Raw genomic sequence first — 25,465 nt, 5'->3', positions numbered from 1 at the left:
TAGATATGTTATTATATAAAATGGATCTGTACATTCTGTAGATTGTGTACATATATACCCAACCATATACATTGTACATTGTGTATATAATCATAATATACATATATTGTACATACATTGTTAATATATTTTTGTACATACATAGAACATATATATTTATCTGTATATATATGTTTTTCTCTATGCACCCCTGGTTCTCTTCCTCAGTTTGGACAGAGCACTGTCCACCATTTCACTGCGTGTTATACTGTGTATGACTATGTATTTGACGAATAAACCGAACTTGAACTTGAACTTGAACGGGATTGCCATGGGAGTATATTTTACATTATTTGTTATTTCAGGATATCTTGCTTTACTTCTTTGTTTTGTATTCTGTTCTTTTTACATGGCTGGATGATACTGTACAGTGACTTTATTATATTGTACACCTGACAGTCCACACCATTCATCTGAAAATAATCCTTGGTGCCATACTGAACCATTCTGTCTCTCTCTCCCCCTCTCTGACTCTCTCTCTCTCTATATATATATATATATATATATATATATATATATATATATATATATATATATATATATATATATATATATATATATTTGTGTGTGTGTATAGGCTCATAAAAAGAATAACTGGAGTAAATTATATTGGATGTGGAACCAAAGTATTAATCAATCTTTTTTTCTGGAAAGCCCAGTAATATGAAGGCAGTCCAGCTTTAGGAGACTCAGTGAATGTTTACTGCATTTCTTGACTGACAGGAGAGCATAATCTCTATAAAGCATTCATGTGACTATTACTGAAAAACACAAACCAAAAGAGAGTGTTACATCCTGTGTTCATTTGGTGTGTGTGTGTGTTATTACTGAAGACTGACCGTTGTGAACACATTACAGAATTGGCCTACTGAGTTGCTAATTCAATACTGTCATTATTATTCCTATAATGATGTCACTTCTCATTATTAGTGCTGTAAGGCAACATTAGTGTGGACTGAACTGTTAGTCGTGATGTGCGTAATATATGTGATGTATTAGCACAGAAACTTTAGCTTTGTGTCGAGGGGGAACTTCTCCTGTAAGAAGAGGAGCAGTACTGAATCCCCCTCCTAGAAGGTGCTATTGGACAACCTAAGTAATTACGGTGTGTTCATGTTGCATAGTAGATTCCCTGTGAATGTATAACTGTATATGAGTGCCTAGCATTGATAATGATGGAATTATTATTTGTATGTATGCTCTGTTTTCTCTTCCAGACCATATTTCTCATATTTCTAATAACATGCTTCTCACTTCATATCATCGATATACTTCTCACAAACTCGAGTCTGTATATTAATGTGCATAGTGAATGTGCTGGTGTTGGAACATACATCATTGAATATCACCACTAACACTCCTGCATTGTGACCAACACTCTGAAGGAGGACAAACCCCCCTTAGAACCTGCCCCACTATTCAGTCCACTTACCCCACTTACCCCGAACAGAGTGAGGTATTCCAGTGTAAAAATATCCGCTCTTGGGGAAGTTGGACTTGTGATCTGTGATGTTTTCTGTAACGTCATCACGTGTTTTCTGAAGAGGTTCACATCATCATATAGAATCTGTAGGGGACTTCAGGTCACTTGTTTCCATGGTAACATCTAAAAATGATACCTGAAGCAAGACGTTCACAGTTCTCTGTTGCTTGTGATTACATTTTTAATAACCATCACTGGCACTCGGAGGCGGAAAGAGTTAATCCCTAATCCCATCCATCAACTCTTACCCTGCGGGACGGGTTAGACGTGCGCACTTCACCCTAATCCAGATTACAGAATAATTCACACAGTCATAGTCAGTGGACATTTTCATATCCAAAGAGCAGAATTTAGAATTCAACATGCCTGTCATCCCATGTGTAACTTATGATAACTGCATTTAGATTTAAGAAAACTGATCAAAATATTTCCTCTTTGATTTAAATCATCACATCTGTGCTCAGGGAATTCTTGCATCCTTACAGGACTCCATGGAAGTTCAGGAAACACGTGCAAGATCCCTGCAGTTCACACTGTCTTGTGTAACCCTAGTCAGATATTTCTATCAACAAAAATGCAAAACAACAGCAAAACTCCCAAAAACTGTGCAAACCTGCTGACCTGCTGACCTGCTCACAGGTCTTGTGTGCCACTTTAACGCAGAAATGCCAGAGGTGTGTTGTCATCACGCCTCGTGCTCTCCCCATCTTCATTACGAGATATTCTGAACTTTGTTCAGAAGGGGCTTGACTTTCCACTTTTTTGATTAGGGCACTGCATAACCATCTTATTACAATTTTCCAGATTCTTCCAGTGATCCCTACAGTACTAGATTCTCCTCAGCCATGCCATCCAATAGCATGTGTCTCTGGGTCCTGCTGTTATCTGTGTTGAAGGTCATAACTGGTAAGTTGACAGAATGGCTTCTTTGTTTGCTAAATGTTTCAGCTTGGTCCTATTCTGTTGTGTTATAATCCAGTTTTATAAATGTATATTTTTTTATGCTCAGCCTAGAAAACAGAACATACCTGAGCATAGAAAACATTTAGTAATTAGCAGAATATAAATTGAGGCAAATGTTTTGTTATTGATGCATGAAATGTGCATCCATTATTATTTGGTATTGGATGTATTTAACAAGTGATCGAGATGAATGTTTACCTTATATATGAAATATCCAACCTTGCTAGGCTACCTTTGGGTATGAGAGAGAGGAACAGAGCTAATCAGACAGTCAGTTTCCATGTTCTCAATAGAGGTTAGTAAAGGTAGCCAAATAGTATTAAACATTGTGGTAGACTTTCTGACAGTGTATCTAATCTCCATGGTGTGGGGATGGGACATGACTTCCCTGATCCAGTGATTGTATGTGGGTGCAGTGGGGGGTTTGAAAGCAGTCTGCCTTCAAGGAAACAAAGTATTTCATAGATATTAAATATTAGATTTTTTTCCTCAGCTGCACAATCACCAGCCCTACTGCCACAAGCCCCGCCCCCATCAGAGCCAGGAGCACCAACAATACTGTCACTGTGGAGCTCTGATCTGGACACGGCTGGACTTCTACAACACACAATTGTCAGTAAATATAAACCACTATTTAAACAGTGCAGAGTTATAATCATGTGTGTATGGTTTTAACATGTGCCATATGCTGTTTAAACTGTGGTTCATATGATGGTTCAGTGTTCACTCTGGTACATAATCACTACACCATCACTGACTACATTTACATATTAACACACAGCATAATAGATAATTTACATGCACACAACAGCAGGACTAAGGCCTCAGTTTCATAATTGCATATTACAGTCTGACAAACAATAAGCAGACCATTCATGATGCAAGAAAGCAGTCTGACTTTGCATCCCCTTCATGACAAACATTATTCATGCACAAGTTTACTAATTAAAAAAAAAAAAAAAAAAAAAAAACCACCATACTACTAGGGTTTTGTAAGATGAGAAGATGCCATTCTTTAACATTATGCAGTTATAATGAAGTTATTGAGAACTGCATTAAATTATCACTACACCTTATCTAGATTCCTTACTGACACTACATACACTCTCTCCCTAACAAAATAATTCTAGACAACATTGAGTGTCCCAGATCATGTAAACTCCACTATCAGATGGTGCTGTTTCTCTCAGCTCAACAGCAGAGATGAGCGATGTTCTCTGTGCATATTCATCTTTACATTGTAATGAGCTTCCAGCCACTGTGCAGATCTGTCCACTAGAGGGAGCAGCTGCACCTGTGCTGTTATACATCACCTTCACTGACTCTGATATGGGCAAATCCAGCACCAGATTTTCATTGGGCTTGATCCAAACTGAAGAACTCAATGCTGAAAACAAAAACCATCAGGAACTTCAAATGGGCTCAAATCTAATACACACTATTAAACCTAAATCATTAAGGGTTCATTAGCAAAGACTGAGAGAACAAACCTTACCCTCTATCCGTAGTCTCACATCACAGATGTCTACACCATCACATTCACAAGTGTACCAGGTCCTCTTAGTGTAATCAACATCAGTGATGGTGAGGGAGAAATCTCCCTTCAGGTTCTGATCATGTGACATGTGAAATCCCTCCTTTGACTGACAGGATGTCTGGTCACACTGAGCCAGAATGTCATGTTGTTTATGGGACACAGTCCATGTGACCAGACCAGAACATGTCTGAGTGCAGGGGAGAGTAGCATCATCATGAAGATTCACCTTTACTGAAGAGGTTGGTACAGGCACTGAAAGATTAAGAAAGTGGAGTTTTAAAAGGCACTAAATAACAAAAATATAGAATAAAAACAGAAACAACTGCATAAGAGCATAAATCAGACAGAGACCACACCCCTTTTAGAACAGATCAGTGATGGAGGACTTTGCTGCCTTGAAGCCAGACTGCTTTCCATTATGCTTTCCTACTCCTGTAACCCCAATACTACTGCATTCCTTTTGGAAATGGCTAAAGCTCTACACATTCTGGCAAGTCATCTTTGAGACTTTCTCTAGGAAAGTCACCATTTAAATGGAAAGAATCCATTCCACCCACATACAGTAACTGGATCAGGAAAGTCATGTCCCATCCCCATACCATGGAGAAGATTAGATACGCTGTCAGAAGGTCTACCAGAATACTATTTGGCAACCTTTCCTAAGAACATGGAAACTGACAGCATGATAATATTGTTGGGTGAGCTCAAACCCACATCAGCTAGGTGATGACACTGACAGCCTACTGGGTGAGCAACCACGCTCTAATGATGGTGGGCCCGTGAGCAGAACAGTTAGACCTTGGAACAGATAAAACAAGAGGAAAAACTGAACCACCACTCCAAGCGTGGAAAAAGGGAGAACAAAGGACAGCACAGGAAGAATGGCATCCCCGATACACTGGGGAAAACCAAACTAAAACTTCCCAAACAAAACCAGAAACCTGGAGGAACTCTGATGGCTAAGGAAAGCCTCGGGAGAGAGACAGACTCAAGAGGTAAAACTGGAGAAAGGAGGGGATGTGTAAAAACACATACACCCTCACAGAGCAGAAGAGAGGTGCTACAAAGGGCTCACAGACCTCAATACCCAGAGTTACCAGCTAGGAGCTTGGCTCAAAACATTAGCAAGGACCCAACACTGAGCGACTGGGTCACTGAGCTTTTACAGATCTAGCCCAGCTGTCAGGCATCAAGCCTGATTAGTAGTCTGGTTGACTCAAGTTCTCCCTCTGGTGGCCGGGGGGCCTCGGCGCAGTGCCAGCCCTTACAAATATAATCTATTCTGTCCTTTGATTTTACGTGTATTGTCTGTTTGTCTTTTATAGAAGTCTGACAATGCATTATGTTTGTATGTTAATGTCTGGAATGGGAGGAGAATTAAGTTTTTTACACCTGTGATATAATGTGAAAATTAACAGACACCCCCCACCCCTTAAAACAAACAAACAAAACAAAACAAAAATCACACCCACAGAACTCAGAGCTTAATAGAGAGATACCAGAGAAATCCCAAGAGATGAGCCCCAATGATTTGGTCTCATAAAGGGAAGAAGCTTGAGAGAAAAGGGTTACTTGAGGAACGCACTCAACCTCATATATACCACTATCCTAACCAGCCTGGTACCTGCACTCATAAAGAGAATGACAAGACTGAACACCAGCCTGTGTGGGAGCATATTACTGAAGAGAGGCTCTGTTCCTCTCTCTAGTACCCAAAGGTAGCCTAGCAAGGTTGGCTGTATTAGATATAAGGTAAATATTCGTCTCTATCGCTTGTTAAATATATCCAATACCAAATAAAATGGCTTTTGATACTTGATACTTTCAAGTATCAATAACAAAACAACATTTACCTCAATTTATATTCTGCCAATTACTAAATGTTTTCTATGCTCAGGTATGTTTTCTGTTTTCTACGCTGAGCACAAAAGATATACAGTTATAAAACTGGATTATAATACAACAGAATGGGACCAAGCTGAAACATTTAGAAAACAAAGAAGCCATTCTGTCAACTTACCGGTTATGACCGTCAGCACAGATAACAGCAGGACCCAGGGACACATGCTATAGGATGACATGGCTCAGGAGAATCTAATCAATACTGTAGGTGTAGGGATCACTGGAAGAATCTGGAAAATTATAATAAGCCACAGTTATGCAGTGCCCTCATCAACATTACCTTAAAAGAACAAGACTATCATAGTTTTTTTAAAAACAATTAGTGCTTAATACTTATCATTGAGCAAATTTTGTCTTGAAATGTTGTTGTCATGTTTTATATGAATCTCCTAAGAACACTTTAAACCGTTTTCTAAAGTCATGTAAAAATATATTACGATGATAGGAGAGTGTTTAAAAAATGTCCTCCACGGTGTACATTTGTACTTATTACCTATATTTTGTTTTCTGTATTTTTCAACTACGAAGGAAGCAATTCACTATCAGAGGTAGAGAGAATGCTAATGCGAATTGTTGATGAAAACTCAGATATTGAGTTGTCTGATGAAAAAGGTCAAGATGCAGTTTTTGAGGCAGAGGACTGAGAGAGCTTAGAGGATGAAACTGAGATAGGGCAAACAGAGGCAGAAAAGTCAGAGCAAGCAAAACCGTCCACATCCATTCGCTGTCCACTCTGGGGCAGCACTACAATGTACACATTGACTTTGTATTCTCAAAATAATATATTACCATTTACATATATACATATACATTTTTACTTACATTTTTTTTTCACAAAAATGATTTATTCTGATAATTAATTCTAACAATAATTGAGACTAATATTCTTTTTCTACCTTTATTATTTTTCTAAGATTCAACCATCAACTGTATAATTTTCCCATTATTCAGAGTAATGATGCCATAACACATAACAGTACATTGATTACTCTGTGTTTGAAGAAATGGCTGTGCGCACAAACCAACATGAAGTCCTTGTGTCTGGAGCAGCACTAAACACCACTCCTGAAGAGTTGAAAACATTCATCGGCAGTTCTGTCTACATGGCCTGTCTAGGATATCTAAATATACAGATGTATTGGGCCTCAAACACTAGAGTTCAAGTAGTGGCAGAATCCATGACCAAAAATCTATTCTATAAACTAAGAAATTTCATTAAGATTGTCAATGACCTTGATATTTCAGATGAGGACAAAAGCAGAGACCTCTTGTGGAAAGTCAGGCCCCTTCTGAACAAAGTGAGGCAAGGATGTCTAAATCAGCTTAGAACAGGAAAATTGTCCATTGATGAGCAAATGATTCCGTTTACTGTTCGCTGCCCAATTCGCCAGTATGTACCAGTCAAACCATACCCGACTGGATTGAAGCTGTTTGTCTTGGCCACACCAAGGGGTATGGTCTTAGATGTTGTGGTTTACCAAGGTAAGACCACCTTCAGAGTCACAGAGGGATTGGGCATTGGAGAACAAGATGTTCTTTATTTGGCAAAGACTGTTTCCAGAGGAACCCACCTGTTTTTTGACAGGTTCTTTACAAATGTCCTGGACACCATGATGGAGAAATGCTTGGGAGGTACAGGAACTCTCATGAAGAACGGAATTCCAAAGGAGTGCAACATTATAGGGGATCAGGCCATCAAAAGGAAAGGAAGAGGAGCATCTGAGATGCTGGTCAGGTCAGATCCTGAACTTGCTGTCATCAAGTGGTTTGACAACAAACCAGTTAACCAGTTGCTAAATTTCTATAGGATGGCCACTCGCACTTGGAAATGGACAGTGCATACAATTTTCCACTTTTTTGATTGGCAATCACCAATGTATGGCTTCAGTATAAGACTGACTGACTGCCAAGTTCTGGGAAAGAAACCACTGAAGTTCCTTGAATTCAAATTGCTCCTTGGTGAGCACATGATTACTCAGGTCCAAGTAGGAATCTCCAGTGAGAGTGAAGATGACACTCCCCCACATCAAAAGTGGAAACCTCAGACAAATGCAGCTTTGAGACACTATGAGGCCATCCATCTCCCAAAGATGGTGGATGAAACACATGCATCAATGTTTTGCAGGTCTGGTTGCAACAGCAAAACGTATGTGATGTGTACAAAGTGCAAGATCTTCCTCTGTGTTTCAAAGACAGGGAATTGCTTTTTGAAATATCGTACTCCATAAACATAACTCCATAACATCAAAATACAAACACTAGACATACACTAGAAAAGAGTTACATATAGATTAGCTCAGCTGTTAGTAGTTTTCATCATAAATATTATGACAACTTGGTATTTTCTTTGGGATTGATTTACTGTGATTACAATTCAGTTTCATAGGTAATGTGTTCAGATGTCCACTGTAGTGGACACATGATATTTTTAAAATAAAAACATTTTAAAAAATGTAAATGTTTTCAGTATGCTCATTACCTTCCAAACAATTGCAGAAGTAAAAAAATAAAATAAAATAGGAGACTTAGTCTAGTCAGGAGGATATATAGAAGAGAAGTTTTATTTTTTGGAAATTCAAACCTTCCCTTTTTTTCTGTTAAATCCACTACATTTATAAAGATCACTTTCTTAGCTACTCATAAGATTTCCTAATGTGGGAAGGTGGATAAAATATAGAGCAATATTGTGCAAATAGCTAATCAGTTCACTATAGTATATTTTGAAATTACATGGAAAAAAACGATTCAAATTTTAGTTCACTCTGTGATATACTTGGAAAACACTTTGCAACATATTAAGATTATGAGATTGTAGTGTTTTTACTGTAGGAATTTGGAGTAATGGGATGGCAATATGCTGTTAAATGTCTATTCAGTTGAATATATATCGCTACTTGAAGCTCTATAATAGTCTGAACTAGTTGCATTAAACAGTGACTGCGTGTATGACAGGTGGCGGTGTTAGGTGGATAAAATAGTTTCAAAGTTTGTCACGTACATAATCATACATGGTCTAACTTGCAGTGAAATGCCTTTGTGACTTCTGTTCGAGCTGAGGAGAGATGCAAGGATTACAATATTTGTATAACGTATATATACACAATGTACTATATATATATATATATATATATATATATAATTTGTGTGTGTGTGTGTGTGTGTGTGTGTGTGTATATATTTGTATATAGATACTGTAGAATTTCCAGTTTTTCTTACAATTTACAGTTTACAGTTATTGCAGTCTTTTTACACAGTACACAGAATGGTACACAGAGTACACAGAGTGGTCCCCACAGTTCATCAGTTGCCCTGATTCAGGGCCCGAATGGCCTGCATGAAGAAGCTCCTCTTCAGTCTCTCTGTGTTGGTCTTCAGGGAGCGAAAGCACTGCCCTGACGTCAACAGAGAGAAGAGACTATTGTTGGGATGGGTGGGGTCCTTGGTCTGGCACCGCTTGTAGTAGATGGTCTGCAGGTCAGGAAGTTCCGTATGAGTGATGCGCTCTGCTGAATGCGCCACCCTCTGGAGTGCTTGTCTGTCCTGCTCGGTGCTGTTCCCAAACCAGACTGTGATGTTCCCCGTGAGGATGCTCTCGATAGTGCAGGTGTAGAAGCACCTTGGAGGGCAGTCTGAAATCTCTTAGGTGTCTGAGTTGGTAAAGATGCTGACGAGCCTTCTTTGCCAGGGAGTTGGTGTGGTGGGACCAGGACAGGTCCTGCGAGATGTGAACTCCGAGGTACCTGAAACTGTCAACTCTCTCCACTGTGGTTCCGTTGATCCTCAGAGGTTGGTAGTGCCGCTCCTGCTTCTTGCTGCAGTCCACAATCAGCACCTTTGTCTTGCTGATGTTTAGGAGGAGATTATTTTCTCCTCCAGGTAGGCCCTCTCGTTGTTTTCCGAGATCAGGCCCATGACAACGGTATCGTCAGCGAACTTGACAATGATGGTAGAGCTGGAAGTGGCTGTGCAGTCGTGGGTGTACAGTGAGTAGAGCAGGGGGCTTAGGACACAACCCTGAGGAGCTCCAGTGCTGAGGGGGAGGGTGCATGAGATGCATTTGCCCACCTGTACTGATTGTGGTCTGTCTGTTAGGAAGTTGGAGATCCAGTCACACAGGGATGGATGCAGTCCTAGATCCTCCAACTTAGTAGTGAGTAGGGAGAGGATGATAGTGTTAAATGCTGAATTGTAGTCAACAAAGACCATTTTAACATAATTACCCCTCCCTTTGTCCAGGTGGGTCAGTATGGTCTGAAGCAGATGTGTAATTGCATCATCAGTGAAGCGGTTGTGGCTGTATCCAAACTGCAGTGGGTCCATGGAGGCTGGCAGTGAAGAGGTGATGAAGTCTCTGACCAGCTTTTCAAAGCGCTTCATCACGACCAATGTGAGGGCAACAGGGCGGTAGTTGTTGAGGCCGGAAGGTCGAGATTTCTTTGGGACAGGGACGATGGTGGATCGCTTGAAGCTGGATTGGACAATACTGAGCATCAGGGAGAAGTTGAAGATGTCGGTGAATACCGGGGCTAGCTGGTATGCACATGCTTTGAGGACTCTACAGCAGATGCTGTCTAGTCCCTGATCATCAGTCTGGAGGGTGGGCTCTTGTAATCCATGATTATCCGTAGCCACTGCCACAGGAATCTAGAGCCACTCTGCTGGAACTGTGATTCTAGTTTCCTCCCGTAGCGCCACTTCACCTCTCTCACCGCCTGCGCACCCCGCATGCCCCAGACTTGTACTCATCCATGTTCCCGCTGATGATCCCCATGTTGTAGGCAGCAGTGCGAGAGTTCAGAGCCTCGCAGATGATTTTGTCCACCCAGGGCTTCTGGTTGGGAAACATCTTGATGGTGGCTCTTGAGATCGTATCATCCACCAGTTTCCCAATAAACCCTACTACTGCCTCCGTATACTTGCTGACATCATCAGTGCTGCGCCGGAACATGTTCCAGTCTGCGTCATCCAGAGCATCCTGCAGAGTGGCCACCGATTGGTCTGTCCAGCGCGCGACCTCCCTCTGAACCGGAGTTTGCTGTTTCAGCCTTTGTTTATATTTTGGTAGGAGGAAGATGGCGGTGTGGTCCGACTCACCAAACGGTGGATGAGCTAGTGCCTTGTAACTGTCCTTGTATGGGCTGTAGCAGTGGTCTGGTGTCCTATTTCCCCTGGTGGGGAAGGTTACGTGCTGGTAAAGGTTGGACACTGCACGCTTGAGGTTAGCACTGTTGAAATCCCCAACAAGGATAAGTGCAGCATCCTGGTGTTGTACCTGAAACTGTGTGAGAGCCTCATGAAGTTCACACAGTGCAGTGTCTGTGTTGGCCTGAGGTGGAATGTACACGGTGTCGACGATGACCGAGGTGAACTCATGAGGAAGGTAGAAGGGACGAAACTTGAGGGTGAGCAGCACCAGGTTGGCTGAGCAGGAGCGGGCAAGAGTAACAACACTGACATCGTTGCACCAGCTGTTGTTTACCATCACACACACTCCACCGCCTCTCGACTTCCCCGAATTCGCCGTCCTGTCCATGTGGTGAACCGAGAAGAACTCGGCCGGCTGGATAGCTTGGCTTGGTTCCGCTGGGTTCAGCCATGATTCGGTGAAGCAGAGTAGGTTGCAGTCCCGAATGTCCCTCTGGAACTTTATCCTGGCCAGGAGGTCGTCAAGCTTGTTGTCCAGAGGCTGGACATTGGCTAGCAGGATGTTAGGTAAGGGAGCTCGGTGTGCCCAAGTCCTCAGCCTGTTCCTGACGCCAGCTCGCTTTCTTCAAGGCCGTTTACTCGCATCACATCCTTTGTTCTACCTCAGGACCTCCGTCGGCCATCTTGGGTCCGAGGTTAGAGACGGCTTGAGGTGAGTGTTATGTAGATCAAGAGAAATAAGAGCATCTCTGCTGTATGAGATGCACGTTATGATGCAGAGAGGAGGGTTTTAGAGATGACAGAGATAGTGAAAAGAGCGAAAAAAATAGTGAAAAAAGTGCCAGGTGTGGACGGAGCAGTCGTGACGGCAGCCGACCTCACCAGCGCCATCTTGTAATAACATCCTGGTGTTGGCCTGTGTTTTGATGAGGCAATAAATGAACAACATATGCATGTATTAGTTTTAGCTCTCAGTATTTCTTGTGTTTAAAGGGTCTTAGGCTAGTGATATATACATTCATTTTTTCTGTTATGTTGTTCTTCTATCTTTGTATGCAACTCTAAGTCTACTCCCTATCTCCTCCCTATATAAACTCTACACACCTATCCTCCCATAATCACCTCCCTATATAAACTCTACACACCTATCCTCCCATAATCACCTCCCTATATAAACTCTACACACCAGTCTCCCCTTAACCACCTCCCTATATAAACGCTACACACTTGTCTACCCTTAACCACCCGCCTATATAAACTCTACACACCTATCCTCCCATAATCACCTCCCTATATAAACTCTACACACCAGTCTACCCTTAATCACCTCCCTATATAAATGCTACACACTTGTCTACCCTTAACCACCTGCCTATATAAACTTTTATAGACTTTTTGCATTACTTTCCTTGTCTTTGATTGTTGTAGTGTTTTTTTTACATCTGGTCTCTGATCTCCTGGGTCTGTGATTGTTGGACAGTGTTTTTGTATGTCTTGTATGCCACTTATATACTGTTTTGTCCAGTATATAGAGTCCAGTATATTTAATCACTTATATACTGTTTGCACCTCTGATAATTTTAATACCCTTCCCCATTATCTATGTAAAGGTGTTTTGAGTCCAATATATTTAATCACTTATATACTGTTTCCACCCCTGATGATTCTAATACCCCTCCGCATTATCTTTGTAAAGGTATTGTGAGTCCAGTATATTTAATCACTTATATACTGTTTCCATCCCTGATGATTCTAATACCCCTCCCCATTATCTTTGTAAAGGTGTTGTGAGTCCAGTATATTTAATCCCTTATTGTCATACCACCAGATCCCCAGACTACAATACCCAGCAACCCGTTCGTCACCCAGTCAATGATTCAACCAATCAGAGGCGTCCGATCAGATCAGTTTCACCGGAATATTGAACTCACCTTTGTCCTGATTCTTGGGGTATATAAGACTGTTTCCGACCCTAAATCATTGTGAAGTATTGCCGATAGTTTTCTAAAAACATACCGAGTGTTATTGTGGAGAGTCTTTCTGTGTGCCGTACCCTTTCTTAGTGTTCCTCGTTATTGTACTTTGCCTGCCCCTTCTGGATTGTCTGCCTGGTTCTTTTGTGACTGATCTGGTTTCTGACTCGGACTGTTATGTTCTCTATGGCTTGGATTGTCCCTGTAGATGCTTTTTTTCCCTTCACCCTGGATTACTGCACAACTCCTGAAGTAAAAATAAACCAACCTACTGTTTCATACCCGCAAGCGTCTGATTTTGCTGACCCATCACACTTGCATACTGTTCCCATCCATCATGATTCTAATACCCCTCGCAGATGTTTCTTATACCCCTCCCTCCCATCCCTGCAGTCTGCTGCTCCTGCTAGCATCCCTGCTCCTCCACCACTTGTCTATCAAACACCTGCATCTGTGCTCTTTCACTGTGGTTTTCATATGTGGAAGAAAATCTGATTCAACCTCAGTTAACTAAGATACAGTGATTGTGGTTAAATACTCACAGAGCCCTTCTGCAGTTGCTCACAGCTGGGAGTCTCCAAAACCCATTTAGAGATGTTTTGTATTTCTTCATGTTCAGTTCATCCAGCACCTCCTCTGACATCTGCAGCTGGAAGGCCAGTGCTGAACACTGAGCCAGTGTGAACTTTCTGGAAGACTTGGCCTTGAGGAATTTCTGGATGTTTTCATGTAGAGAGGTGTCCTTCATTTCAATCAAGCAGTGAATGAGATTGATGTATCTCTCAGGGCTCACATTTTGTTTCTGACTCCATCCGAGGTTTGGTATTATTTTCTTGACACTCTCCGGGCTGCTTGAGTGGGTGTCAGTAGGCCGTGTAGGACTTTCTGACTGGATTCCAGGGAAATGCTATGAAGGAATTGGAGGAAGAGAGAGATCCAGCTCTCCTTTTGGGCTCTTCAAGGCTGTATTCACTGCACTTTTCAGAAAAACATCCAAGGAAAGTTCAGGAAAAGATCTGTTCCTTTCATGCAGAAAGATCTTCAGTACCACCAAAGCAGTGAAACACATAGAGAGCAGCAAAGAACTCCTGAAAGCTCAGATGTACAAAGCAGTAGATCTTCCTCTGGTGAAGTACAGATTCCTCCCTAAAGATCTCTGTGCACATCCCAGAGTACACGGAGGCCTCAGTGACATCAATGCCACACTCTCTCAGGTCTTCTTCATAGAATAACATGTTTCCCATCATCAGCTGTTTGAAAGCCAGTTCAACCAGTTTCAGAATCATGGAACTGTTGGATTCCAGATGTTTCTTTTGATCTCTTTCCTTTTCCCCCTCATACTTCTCATTCTTCATGTTTATCTAAATGTGCAGGAACTGTGTGTACATCTCAGTCAGAGTTTTAGAGATTTCTGTATCAGTTTGTTTTAGTATTTCCTGAAGCACAGCAGCTGAGATCCAACAGAAGACTGGTATATGACAGGATGTGGAGGCTTATTGCTGTCTTTATGTGTGAGATGATTTTCTCAGCTTGGTCTTGGTCACTCTTGGACTCTCTTCCTGAAGTACTCCTCCTTCTGTGGTTCTATGAATCTCTGAATTTCTGTCACACGGTTGATGTACTGAGGAGGGATTTGATTGGCTGCTGCTGGTCGGGAGGTTATCCAGATGAGAGCAGAAGGAAGCTGGACACTGGAGATGCTGCTCTCTACTCCCTGTCAACAGTTCACACAAACAGAGTGAATCACACTGAATCAATTCCTGACAAAACTCACATCAATATATGATTAAAAAATGTAAAACATACAATCCATCTGTTACATGATTCCGAATACAAAACATAAGTACACACTGATATTAACAGGGTGGGAGGACAATAAAAATGGTTATACCACAAACACACTCACTCCCACACATTGCATGTGTGTGTGTCGGAGCTATACCACACACACACGTACACACACACACACACACACAAGCAGTGTGTGGGTGCTATACTACAGATACACACACACACGAGCAGTGTCTGGGTGCTATACTACACACACACACACACACACACACACACACACAAAGGATCAGTGTGTCTGTGTGTGTGTGAGATTGTTTCAAATATTGTGGAAAAATAATTTACCTGTATTTGGTAAACCTGTATTAGAAAACTACATGATTTACAGAACACAAAGAACACAAAGAACACACAGAACACAGAACACATAGAATACACACAACACAGAACACACAGAACACAGAACACATAGAACACACAGAGCACAGAATAAACAGAACACATAGAACACACAGAACACAGAATAAACAGAACACATAGAACACACAGAACACAGCCTAACAGTAAGAAGTAAAACAATAGCAGTAAATGTGTATTAGCATTGCTGGTTACGTAACTTACATTTTATGTTAAATAAATGCCATGCAGAGGAGAAGATACAAGACAACAGTAAGAATAAATAACAGCTAGATCACTGCAGTGCTCTTCCATTAGAAGAAGGAACCAAACACAGGTTCCTCATCATATGAAAACTATTAAAATATTAAGTGAGCTATCTCTGAGTGAGGTATCTAGGGGTCCTTTATAGCAGAACACAACCAGATTCAATTGAGATGACTTCTTGCCTCACTACAGAGTGTAATTAATGACTACTTGGATGTCATAAATTTGCATATGACAATTATTATTCTACGATATGACCTTTTAGCATACAGAACACTATATATCAATAGAAAAGAGAAGGGAAAATGGATATAACGAGCTCACTCTAAACATATTCCTCTCTTAACCTCTTTATCAGCCAGCCATTTTGAGCTCATTTGAACGATTTGTACTTGTTCACTTTAACACCAGATATATGAAATTGTACACATACATCATGATCATTGCAGATTCAAATTGAAGTAGACACTTGGGATTAGACATCCATTCACATCCAGACTTATTTCTCCATCATTTAGGGTCCATTTGACCTCATCTAATAGAAAAGAAAATGTCGAAAAAAAAACGCCTTTGATTTTGGAGGGTCATAAGTGTTTCTATTGATGCTGGAGATTTATTTCCATTCAACCTCTACATTTCCTGATTCACCAGGGTCTTGTCCAAAAACATGCAAAATTTGAGGCAGATACAATAAACAATTCAAGAGATGCACTGTATTTTCTATTTGGAGACCTGACGTCTCCAATCTGTCCACTTGGAGTCTCCTGGGGCCTCTGTGACTATGCAGTCCTGAGGTGTGAGGGGTGTCCACAGATCAGCAGGGGGTAGAAGCTGATGGCTCTGGGGGTGGGGCAGAAGAGGTGTCAAATCTCTCAGATGGGGGAGGGCAGGGTGAATTTTCTTCACTGCAAGACAAAGACAGGAGTAAGCTATGTAGATGAAAATAAATACAAATTGCCATACTAAATAAGAATTACTACATTTACTACATACATTTACAATTACATCACTATAGTGCCTTTGCATGATCAAGGACGCTTTACAATCATATAACCAAAATACCAATGAACTAGAATGATGATCAATGCTAATTATAATCAATGCTAATGCTAATCAATGCTAATGCTAATGCTAACCAATGCTAATGCTAATGCCTAGTGCAAAATACAAACTCCATCTCAAACAACAATAATTTATCTTTACATTTAGGGCATGTAGCAGACGCGCTTATCCAGAGAGAGTTACGACTTACACAATCAGTGCGATAAACAATACAGCAAGTACTAGAGTTTCAGTCAACATAGGAGCAAATTCAATGGACATTTAAATATTACGTAATCAACACTGAACTTTTACAATAAAGAATCACGCATGCTATATGAATTTTATACTTACGGTACATCGAGCACGGCATCAATTCCAAGCTCAAAAGTGTCTTGATCAACAAAATCCATGCTAGCAGCCGTGGAACCGTCATCGCGCTCAACTCGGAACCATCATCGCTCTCACCTCGCTAAATCTAAATAGCTCCTCATGGACATCTGAAACTGTAAATCGCCTTTTCATCTCCATTACTGTGATAAAACTAACAAATTTTCATAAAAAGCGGAACGTGTTACAAAAACAAAGCGAACTAGCCAAAATGGAGTGACTTGCGCATACAATGCGCTTCCAAAATGGAGAATGTTGGTGCGCAACAGGACCTTATATTGTGTTTACGCGTGGCCCGCCCCACCTCTGTAGTGTAGTATTCAAGGCAAATGAGGTGTCGATGTTTTCTTCTGACGGAATACTATTTGCTGAAAGTGGTTTCAATCACTTTGGTTTCAACGGTCCATTACTATAAGCTCTTTTGATAGGCCAACCATGAACAGCAACACAATACGGAATCTTGCCAAAGGTAGAAAAACAAAGCAATCAAAGAGAACGTTTATTCGATGGACGAATAACAAACACGGATTCTAAGAAAGGAGGGTACAATGCTCTATTCAGGAACAGTTTTAGGATAGTAACGTGCAGTTTGATGTAACTATAGGTTGCGTATTTTGTGTTAGGTTACGAAGGAACCGAACGTGTGTTTTTGCTCTAAGAAGTGTGCAAGCTAATAAAGAGCTGTATTAGCATTCTATATACTTTTTTAAACATGTCACGGTGTTTATTTGATGGTAATTGAACTTTCTATGACAAAATCTGAAGTTCTCTTATACCGGAAGAATGTTTTAGAAGGCAACTTAAAAGGGCAGGCACGTGTTTGTGGAAATGTAGCCGAAAAAAAACGATGTATTCAGCATGGGATTTCTGGCGAACGGATGCATGTAGACGGCTGAAAATCGGTAAGCAGGTACTTGTAATAGTCCTAAGGAATGCTATGTTGGTAAATTTAATGTACTTTAAGAATATCAAGTATTTATTTGAGTATGCCCGTTCAAGGACGCCCGCGTCCCTTTTAAAGGGTGTGGTGAATCATTTAAACCCAGAATCCCCCGCACAACAAAATCCCACATACTCATACTAACTAAACTAGAAACCCCCAGGGTTTGTGGCAGGCCAGATTCAAACACAACAGCCCCTTCACTCTAATGAGCATAAAAAAACAACAGTCCTCTCAGTACAAACGTGAATCTCTCCTCAATCTGAGATGGTGTAGTATCTGTAACATGCTATCCCTCAATGGGCTAGTTATACTCACTCTGAGTGTAACTCAGAGACCCGGGACATTATCCATCCTAAATGCCAAGTGACACTCTTTCTATTTCTCTGTCTCTCTCACTCTGGATGGATTTTTTTTCTAAGATGACTTGGAAGACGGGGATCAGGAATTGAGTCTGTTCGACTGGGAGGCTGATTTAAGAGTGGTCGGATAAAGAATTCTAACTAATTACTGAAAATATTCCATATTTTTCCTGCTCAATTCCTAAAGCTGTTATCACATGTGTTTAGTCAGCAGTGACACGTCATACCAGGATCAGACACTACTATATATGGCGTACACAAATGCAATGAGTAGATACTTTGGTTTAACCCTGGCAACATTCCAGTTTTCCCATGTCATTCATCTTGTAGACGATACTTGATTCTAAAGTAATATTCCAATGGGTTCTGCCATTGTTAAAGAACTCATGATGCCAGGACAAGGTTAGTCAATCATCTAGTTTGGGTCAAAGCAAATATATGGTTTAGTACAGTTTGGTGCAGGTGCAAAACTGCTGTCCTGCTGTCTAGTCATGCAATGTACTCTCATATTTATGAGTCCTAATACATTACAGATTTAATTATTCAGGATGAGCATGTTAGATATAAGATGACTAATATATCTGATCATTTAATTGAAGTGATAAAATGAAGGGTCAGTTATGAACTACATAGTCTGATGCAGTACAGTGCAGGAAGAATCGCCGTGCTTCACTGGTTGTATGAAAGCACTGAGAGTAGTACTGAGAAGACTTAATTAACTTCAAAATGTTTCTAAAAATAAAGGTTTTTGGCAGTGCACACTGATGCTGATGTGCAGTGAGGAACTGGTGGTCATGTAAATGATTATGGGACATGGGTACATGTGACTTTTTGTCAGGGGATAAATGAACTGGAGAGACTTGGTGTTGTGTATTTTTTCATTTATGTATTTATTTTCATATCTTATTTTCTTAGCTAAGTAATATATGTATGAAACTCTGGTAAAGAGTGTCTGCCAAACACTATAAATGTAATCTGTATAAGTGTGAATGTAATGTTTAGCATTGCTTCATAAAGTTGGTATTGCAAATAATTCTTGAATCACTCAATTAGTTACATAGCTGCTTGATGTGGAGTGTAAAGGAACCTTTGTCTTGAGAGGTCCTAAGCCAGCTGATTCTTGCTGTAGTCAATGAGTAATTTATATGTCTTCTACTGTGTCAGACTGTAACACCGCCTCACCAGACCCGCACTCCTTCAGATACTGGTACAGTGCTCATGCAGCCTACTTCCAGGTACTCTGAAAAGTCCGTCCCTCATGATACTAGCATAGAATATCAGTAAACTGTGTGTGCAATGGTTGGGGGACAATCTTCTCTGTGGCCAGTCCAGGGCCCCTGGATCCCTGCCGAGGTCCTCCTGCAGCACTACGCCGGTCTGAGAGTACAGATACTCCACCCCGATAAGCTCACCTATACAAGCGTTTAATACATCACAAAGAGAAAAAAGGGTTAAGTGTGAGTGTGTGTGTGTGTGTGCGTGTGTGTGTGTGCGTGTGTGTGTGTGTGTGTGTGTGTGCGTGCGCGCGTGTGTGTGTGTGTGTGTGTGCGTGTGTGTGCGTGCGTGTGTGTGTGTGTGTGCGTGCGCGTGTGTGTGTGTGTGTGTGTGTGTGTGCGTGCGCGTGTGTGTGTGTGTGTGTGTGCGTGTGTGTGTGCGTGCGCGCGTGTGTGTGTGTGTGTGTGCGTGTGTGTGTGCGTGCGCGCGTGTGTGTGTGTGTGTGTGTGTGTGTGTGTGTGTGTGTGTGTGTGTGTGTGTGCGCGCGTATGTGTGTGCGTGTGTGTGTGCGCGTATGTGTGTGTGTGTGTGTGTGTGAGAGAGAATATGAGAGGTGGGGGGGGATTACCTGTATACTCTCCAGGAATAGTGTAATCCTCAGCCAGCTGGAGCCCAAGGAGTTGCTGGCTCAGCTGGTTGGCGTAGTGCTGCAGCTGGCCGCTGTAGCAGCCCCGAGTAGCTTTCCTCCACTGCCGCTGCCGCGAGGTCCTCGTTCCACCTCACAAACCCTTCCAGCAGGTACGCCTGGAAGTGCAGGGCACTCACACTTGTACCTGCAGCAGTCGAGGAAAGGAGGCTTTTAGTAAACAGTGCTGACATGCATACAGAGAGCGAGCGTGAGAGAGGCACTCACCAGGTACGAAGCGGTTCAGGTGCAGGTGGAATGACTCCAGGGACGTGAAACCGCGTGCGCAGCGATACACGGGCAGGATGACCCCTCCACTGCTCACCTGCCCCACCCTCCTGTACAGCTGAACACCAGGAGGGTCCTGAATGCAGTAGAGGTGGCGCCTCTGGGTCTGCCAGATGTCCTCCATCTTCTCGCGGTCAAGAAGCTTGACGCCCATGGTGTCCGTCACATCCATGTAGTCTTCCAGCAGCTCCTGGACCTGCAGCTCGGTCTCCTGCGCCCCGCCCGTGCGGCGCCGACAGTGCCGAGCCAGCTCCAGCCGTGGGTCTGCCGGAAGACCCGGCGTCAGTCAGACGGCCTCTGGACCGCGGTGCCTCCCCGAGCTCCGACTGCCTGGCCTCCTGCAGACGGGCCACATCCTCCGCGTCCCACTCGAAGACGCAGAAGGAGAGGCGGCCCACGAAAAGGCCCTACAGCTGGTGACTGTACGTGGTGACACCTGCCGCGAACTCTCTCATGAAGTGCCACACGTCCAGCCTGACGACCAGCTGGTCCACTCGTGGAACAGGCCGCTGTCTTGCTCTTCCCCACGTTGGACCAGCAGTCACGGTCCACGTACAGGAGACAGGCACGCGCAAAACACACACACATCCAACAGACAGACACGTGCGTAACACACAAACAATACAACAGACAGACACACAAAACAAACACGCAATACAACAGACAGACGCACAAAACAAACACGCAATACAACAGACAGGCACATTCAAAACACACACACATCCAACACACGTGCAGAACACACACAGATAAAACAGACAAGCACGTGCAAAACACACACACACACACACACACACACACACACATCCAACAGACAAGCACGTGCAAAACACACAAACACACACAAACAAAAGACAGGCACACAAAACACACACACAATGCAACAGACAGACAAGCACAAAACACACACATCCAACAAACAGGCACGCACACACACACACACACACACATCTGACCGACATGTGCAAAACATAAACACAAACAAAACTGGCAGGCACATTCAAAACAAACACATCCAACAGACACACACACACAAAACACACACACAATACAACAGACAGACACGTGCGTAACACACAAACAATACAACAGACAGACACACAAAACAGACAGGCACGACCAAAACACACAATCATACAACAGACAGGCACGCACAAAACACATACACACACACGCACAAACAACAGATAGGCAAGCGCAAAACACATACATACACACACACACTATATACAGGCACGTTTAAAACACACACACACACAACAGACAGGCATGTGCACAACACACACATCCAACAGATAGGCACGCATAAACACACACACATCCAACAAACAGACATGTTCAAAACACTCACATGCAACAGACACACACAAAACATGCACATTCAACAGATAGACACACAAATCCAACAGACAGGCATGTGCAAAACACACACACACACACAACAGACAGGCACACGCAAAACACACACACACACACACACACACACACACACACACACACACAACAGACAGGGATGCACAAAACACACACAATAGACAGGCATGTGAAAAACACACACAGACACACACACACACAACAGACAGGTACGTGAAAAACACACAGACACACAAACATCCAACAGACAGGCACATGCAAAACAAACACACACACACACACACGCATACACAACAGACAGGCATGTGCAAAACACACATCCAACTGACAGGCATGCGCAAAACACACAATCATACAACAGACAGGCACGCACAAAACACATACACACACACGCACACACAACAGATAGGCACGCGCAAAACACATACATACACACACACACTATATACAGGCACGTGTAAAACACACACACACACACACACAACAGACAGGCACACGCAAAACAAAGACACAACAGACAGGTACCTGAAAAACACACAGACACACAAACATCCAACAGACAGGAACATGCAAAACACACATCCAAGAGACAGGCACGTGCAAAACACACACACACACACTCACACGCACACACAACAGACAGGCACGCACAAAACACACACACACACACACTACAAACAGGAATGTGCAACACACACACACATACACAATATAACAGGCACGGGCAAAACACACACACACACACACACTACAAACAGGAACGTGCAACACACACACACACACACACACAACAGACAGGGACGCACAAAACACACACACAATAGACAGGCACGTGAAAAACACACACAGACACAAACAAAGACACAACAGACAGGTACGTGAAAAACACACATCCAACAGACAGGCACGTGCAAAACACACACACACACACACGCACACACAACAGACAGGCATGCGCAGAACACACAATCATACAACAGACAGGCACGCACATAACACATACACACACACACGCACACACAACAGATAGGCACGCGCAAAACACATACAAACACACACACACTATATACAGGCACATGTAAAACACACACACACACAAATCCAACAGACAGGCACATGCAAAACACACAAACACACACACGCATACACAACAGACAGGCATGTGCACAACACACACATGCAACAGACACACACAACATGCACATTCAAGAGATAGACACACGCATCCAACAGACAGGCAAGCGCAAAACACACAATGATACAACAGACAGGCAAGTGCAAATCACTCACACACACACATAATAGGCAGGCACTCGCAAAACACACACAAACACACAACAGACAAGCACGCGCAAAACACATACACACACACACTCACGCACACAACAGACAGGCACGCACAAAACACACACACACACACTACAAACAGGAACATGCAACACACACACACACACACAACAGACAGGCACGTGCAAAACACACACACACACACACATCAGACAGGCACACGCAAAACACACACAATACAACAGACAGGCATGTGCACAACACACACATCCAACAGACACACACAAAACATGCACATTCAACAGACAGGCATGTGCAAAACACACACACACACACACACAACAGACAGGTACGTGCAAAACACACACACACACACAAACACACACACACACAAAACAGACAGGCACGACCAAAACACACAATCATACAACAGACAGGCACGCACAAAACACATACACACACACGCACAAACAACAGATAGGCAAGCGCAAAACACATACATACACACACACACTATATACAGGCACGTTTAAAACACACACACACACAACAGACAGGCATGTGCACAACACACACATCCAACAGATAGGCACGCATAAACACACACACATCCAACAAACAGACATGTTCAAAACACTCACATGCAACAGACACACACAAAACATGCACATTCAACAGATAGACACACAAATCCAACAGACAGGCATGTGCAAAACACACACACACACACAACACACAGGCACACGCAAAACACACACACACACACACACACACACACACACAACAGACAGGGATGCACAAAACACACACAATAGACAGGCATGTGAAAAACACACACAGACACACACACACACAACAGACAGGTACGTGAAAAACACACAGACACACAAACATCCAACAGACAGGCACATGCAAAACAAACACACACACACACACACGCATACACAACAGACAGGCATGTGCAAAACACACATCCAACTGACAGGCATGCGCAAAACACACAATCATACAACAGACAGGCACGCACAAAACACATACACACACACGCACACACAACAGATAGGCACGCGCAAAACACATACATACACACACACACTATATACAGGCACGTGTAAAACACACACACACACACACACAACAGACAGGCACACGCAAAACAAAGACACAACAGACAGGTACCTGAAAAACACACAGACACACAAACATCCAACAGACAGGAACATGCAAAACACACATCCAAGAGACAGGCACGTGCAAAACACACACACACACACTCACACGCACACACAACAGACAGGCACGCACAAAACACACACACACACACACTACAAACAGGAATGTGCAACACACACACACATACACAATATAACAGGCACGGGCAAAACACACACACACACACACACACTACAAACAGGAACGTGCAACACACACACACACACACACAACAGACAGGGACGCACAAAACACACACACAATAGACAGGCACGTGAAAAACACACACAGACACAAACAAAGACACAACAGACAGGTACGTGAAAAACACACATCCAACAGACAGGCACGTGCAAAACACACACACACACACACGCACACACAACAGACAGGCATGCGCAGAACACACAATCATACAACAGACAGGCACGCACATAACACATACACACACACACGCACACACAACAGATAGGCACGCGCAAAACACATACAAACACACACACACTATATACAGGCACATGTAAAACACACACACACACAAATCCAACAGACAGGCACATGCAAAACACACACACACAACAGACACACAACAGACACGCATTTGCAAAACACACAAACACACACACACACACACACAAACACAGCAGACAGGCATGTGCACAAGACACACATCCAACAGACAGGCGTGTGCAAAACACAAACATGCAACAGACACACACAAAACATGCACATTCAACAGATAGACACACACATCCAACAGACAGCCACACGCAAAACACACAAAGACACACACACACACACACAACAAACAGGCACGCGCAAAACACACACACACACAACAGACAGGCACGTGCAAAACACACACACACACACACAACAGACAGGCACACGCAAAACACACAATACAACAGACAGGCACATGCAAAACACGCACACACACACACACACACAACAGACAGGCACACGCAAAACACACACAATACAACAGACAGGCTTGCGCAAAACACACACACACACACAACAGACAGGTACGTGCAAAACACACACACACATGCACACACATCCAATAGACAGGCACATGCAATACACAGACAGATAAAACAGACAAGCATGTGGAAAACACACACAAACACATACACAAAAGACAGGCACACGCAAAACACACACGCACACACACA

General features: G+C 42.7%; 1 protein-coding gene and 1 long non-coding RNA gene across 2 annotated transcripts; both read right to left on the bottom strand.

Moving 5' to 3' along the window:
- Positions 1–1,685: 1,685 nt before the first annotated feature.
- Positions 1,686–17,181, bottom strand: LOC145658957 (uncharacterized). The gene is made up of 7 exons (XR_014124858.1): positions 16,889–17,181; positions 15,927–16,398; positions 13,585–14,756; positions 6,043–6,154; positions 3,981–4,274; positions 2,684–3,872; positions 1,686–2,407 (listed from the first exon to the last, which is right to left on the bottom strand). It is a non-coding gene; the product is annotated as an uncharacterized LOC145658957 (long non-coding RNA).
- Positions 17,182–17,968: 787 nt separating this feature from the next.
- Positions 17,969–22,979, bottom strand: LOC145658889 (uncharacterized). Its single transcript, XM_081718580.1, has 3 exons — positions 20,355–22,979; positions 20,070–20,274; positions 17,969–19,638 (listed from the first exon to the last, which is right to left on the bottom strand). Exons 1-2 carry the CDS (start codon positions 20,584–20,586, stop codon positions 20,099–20,101), a joined length of 408 nt encoding a protein of 135 aa, XP_081574706.1. The 5' UTR covers positions 20,587–22,979; the 3' UTR covers positions 17,969–19,638; positions 20,070–20,098.
- Positions 22,980–25,465: the final 2,486 nt, after the last annotated feature.

The sequence above is a fragment of the Electrophorus electricus genome, chromosome 1 (assembly GCF_041902795.1).
Source record: "Electrophorus electricus isolate QZ-2024a chromosome 1, ASM4190279v1, whole genome shotgun sequence".
Lineage (NCBI taxonomy): Eukaryota > Metazoa > Chordata > Actinopteri > Gymnotiformes > Gymnotidae > Electrophorus > Electrophorus electricus.
Note: the sequence above shows the minus strand (reverse complement) of the source record. Positions and strands in the feature narration are given on the sequence as shown.

What these genes read in the sequence shown, in the direction of transcription:
- LOC145658889 (XM_081718580.1), bottom strand. Translation starts at nt 20,586, where the DNA reads ATGGATGTGACGGACACCATGGGCGTCAAGCTTCTTGACCGCGAGAAG. An exon ending in CCTGAACCGCTTCGTACCTG is followed by an intron (nt 20,275 to 20,354) that starts GTGAGTGCCTCT and finishes CGACTGCTGCAG; the next exon opens with GTACAAGTGTGAGTGCCCTG.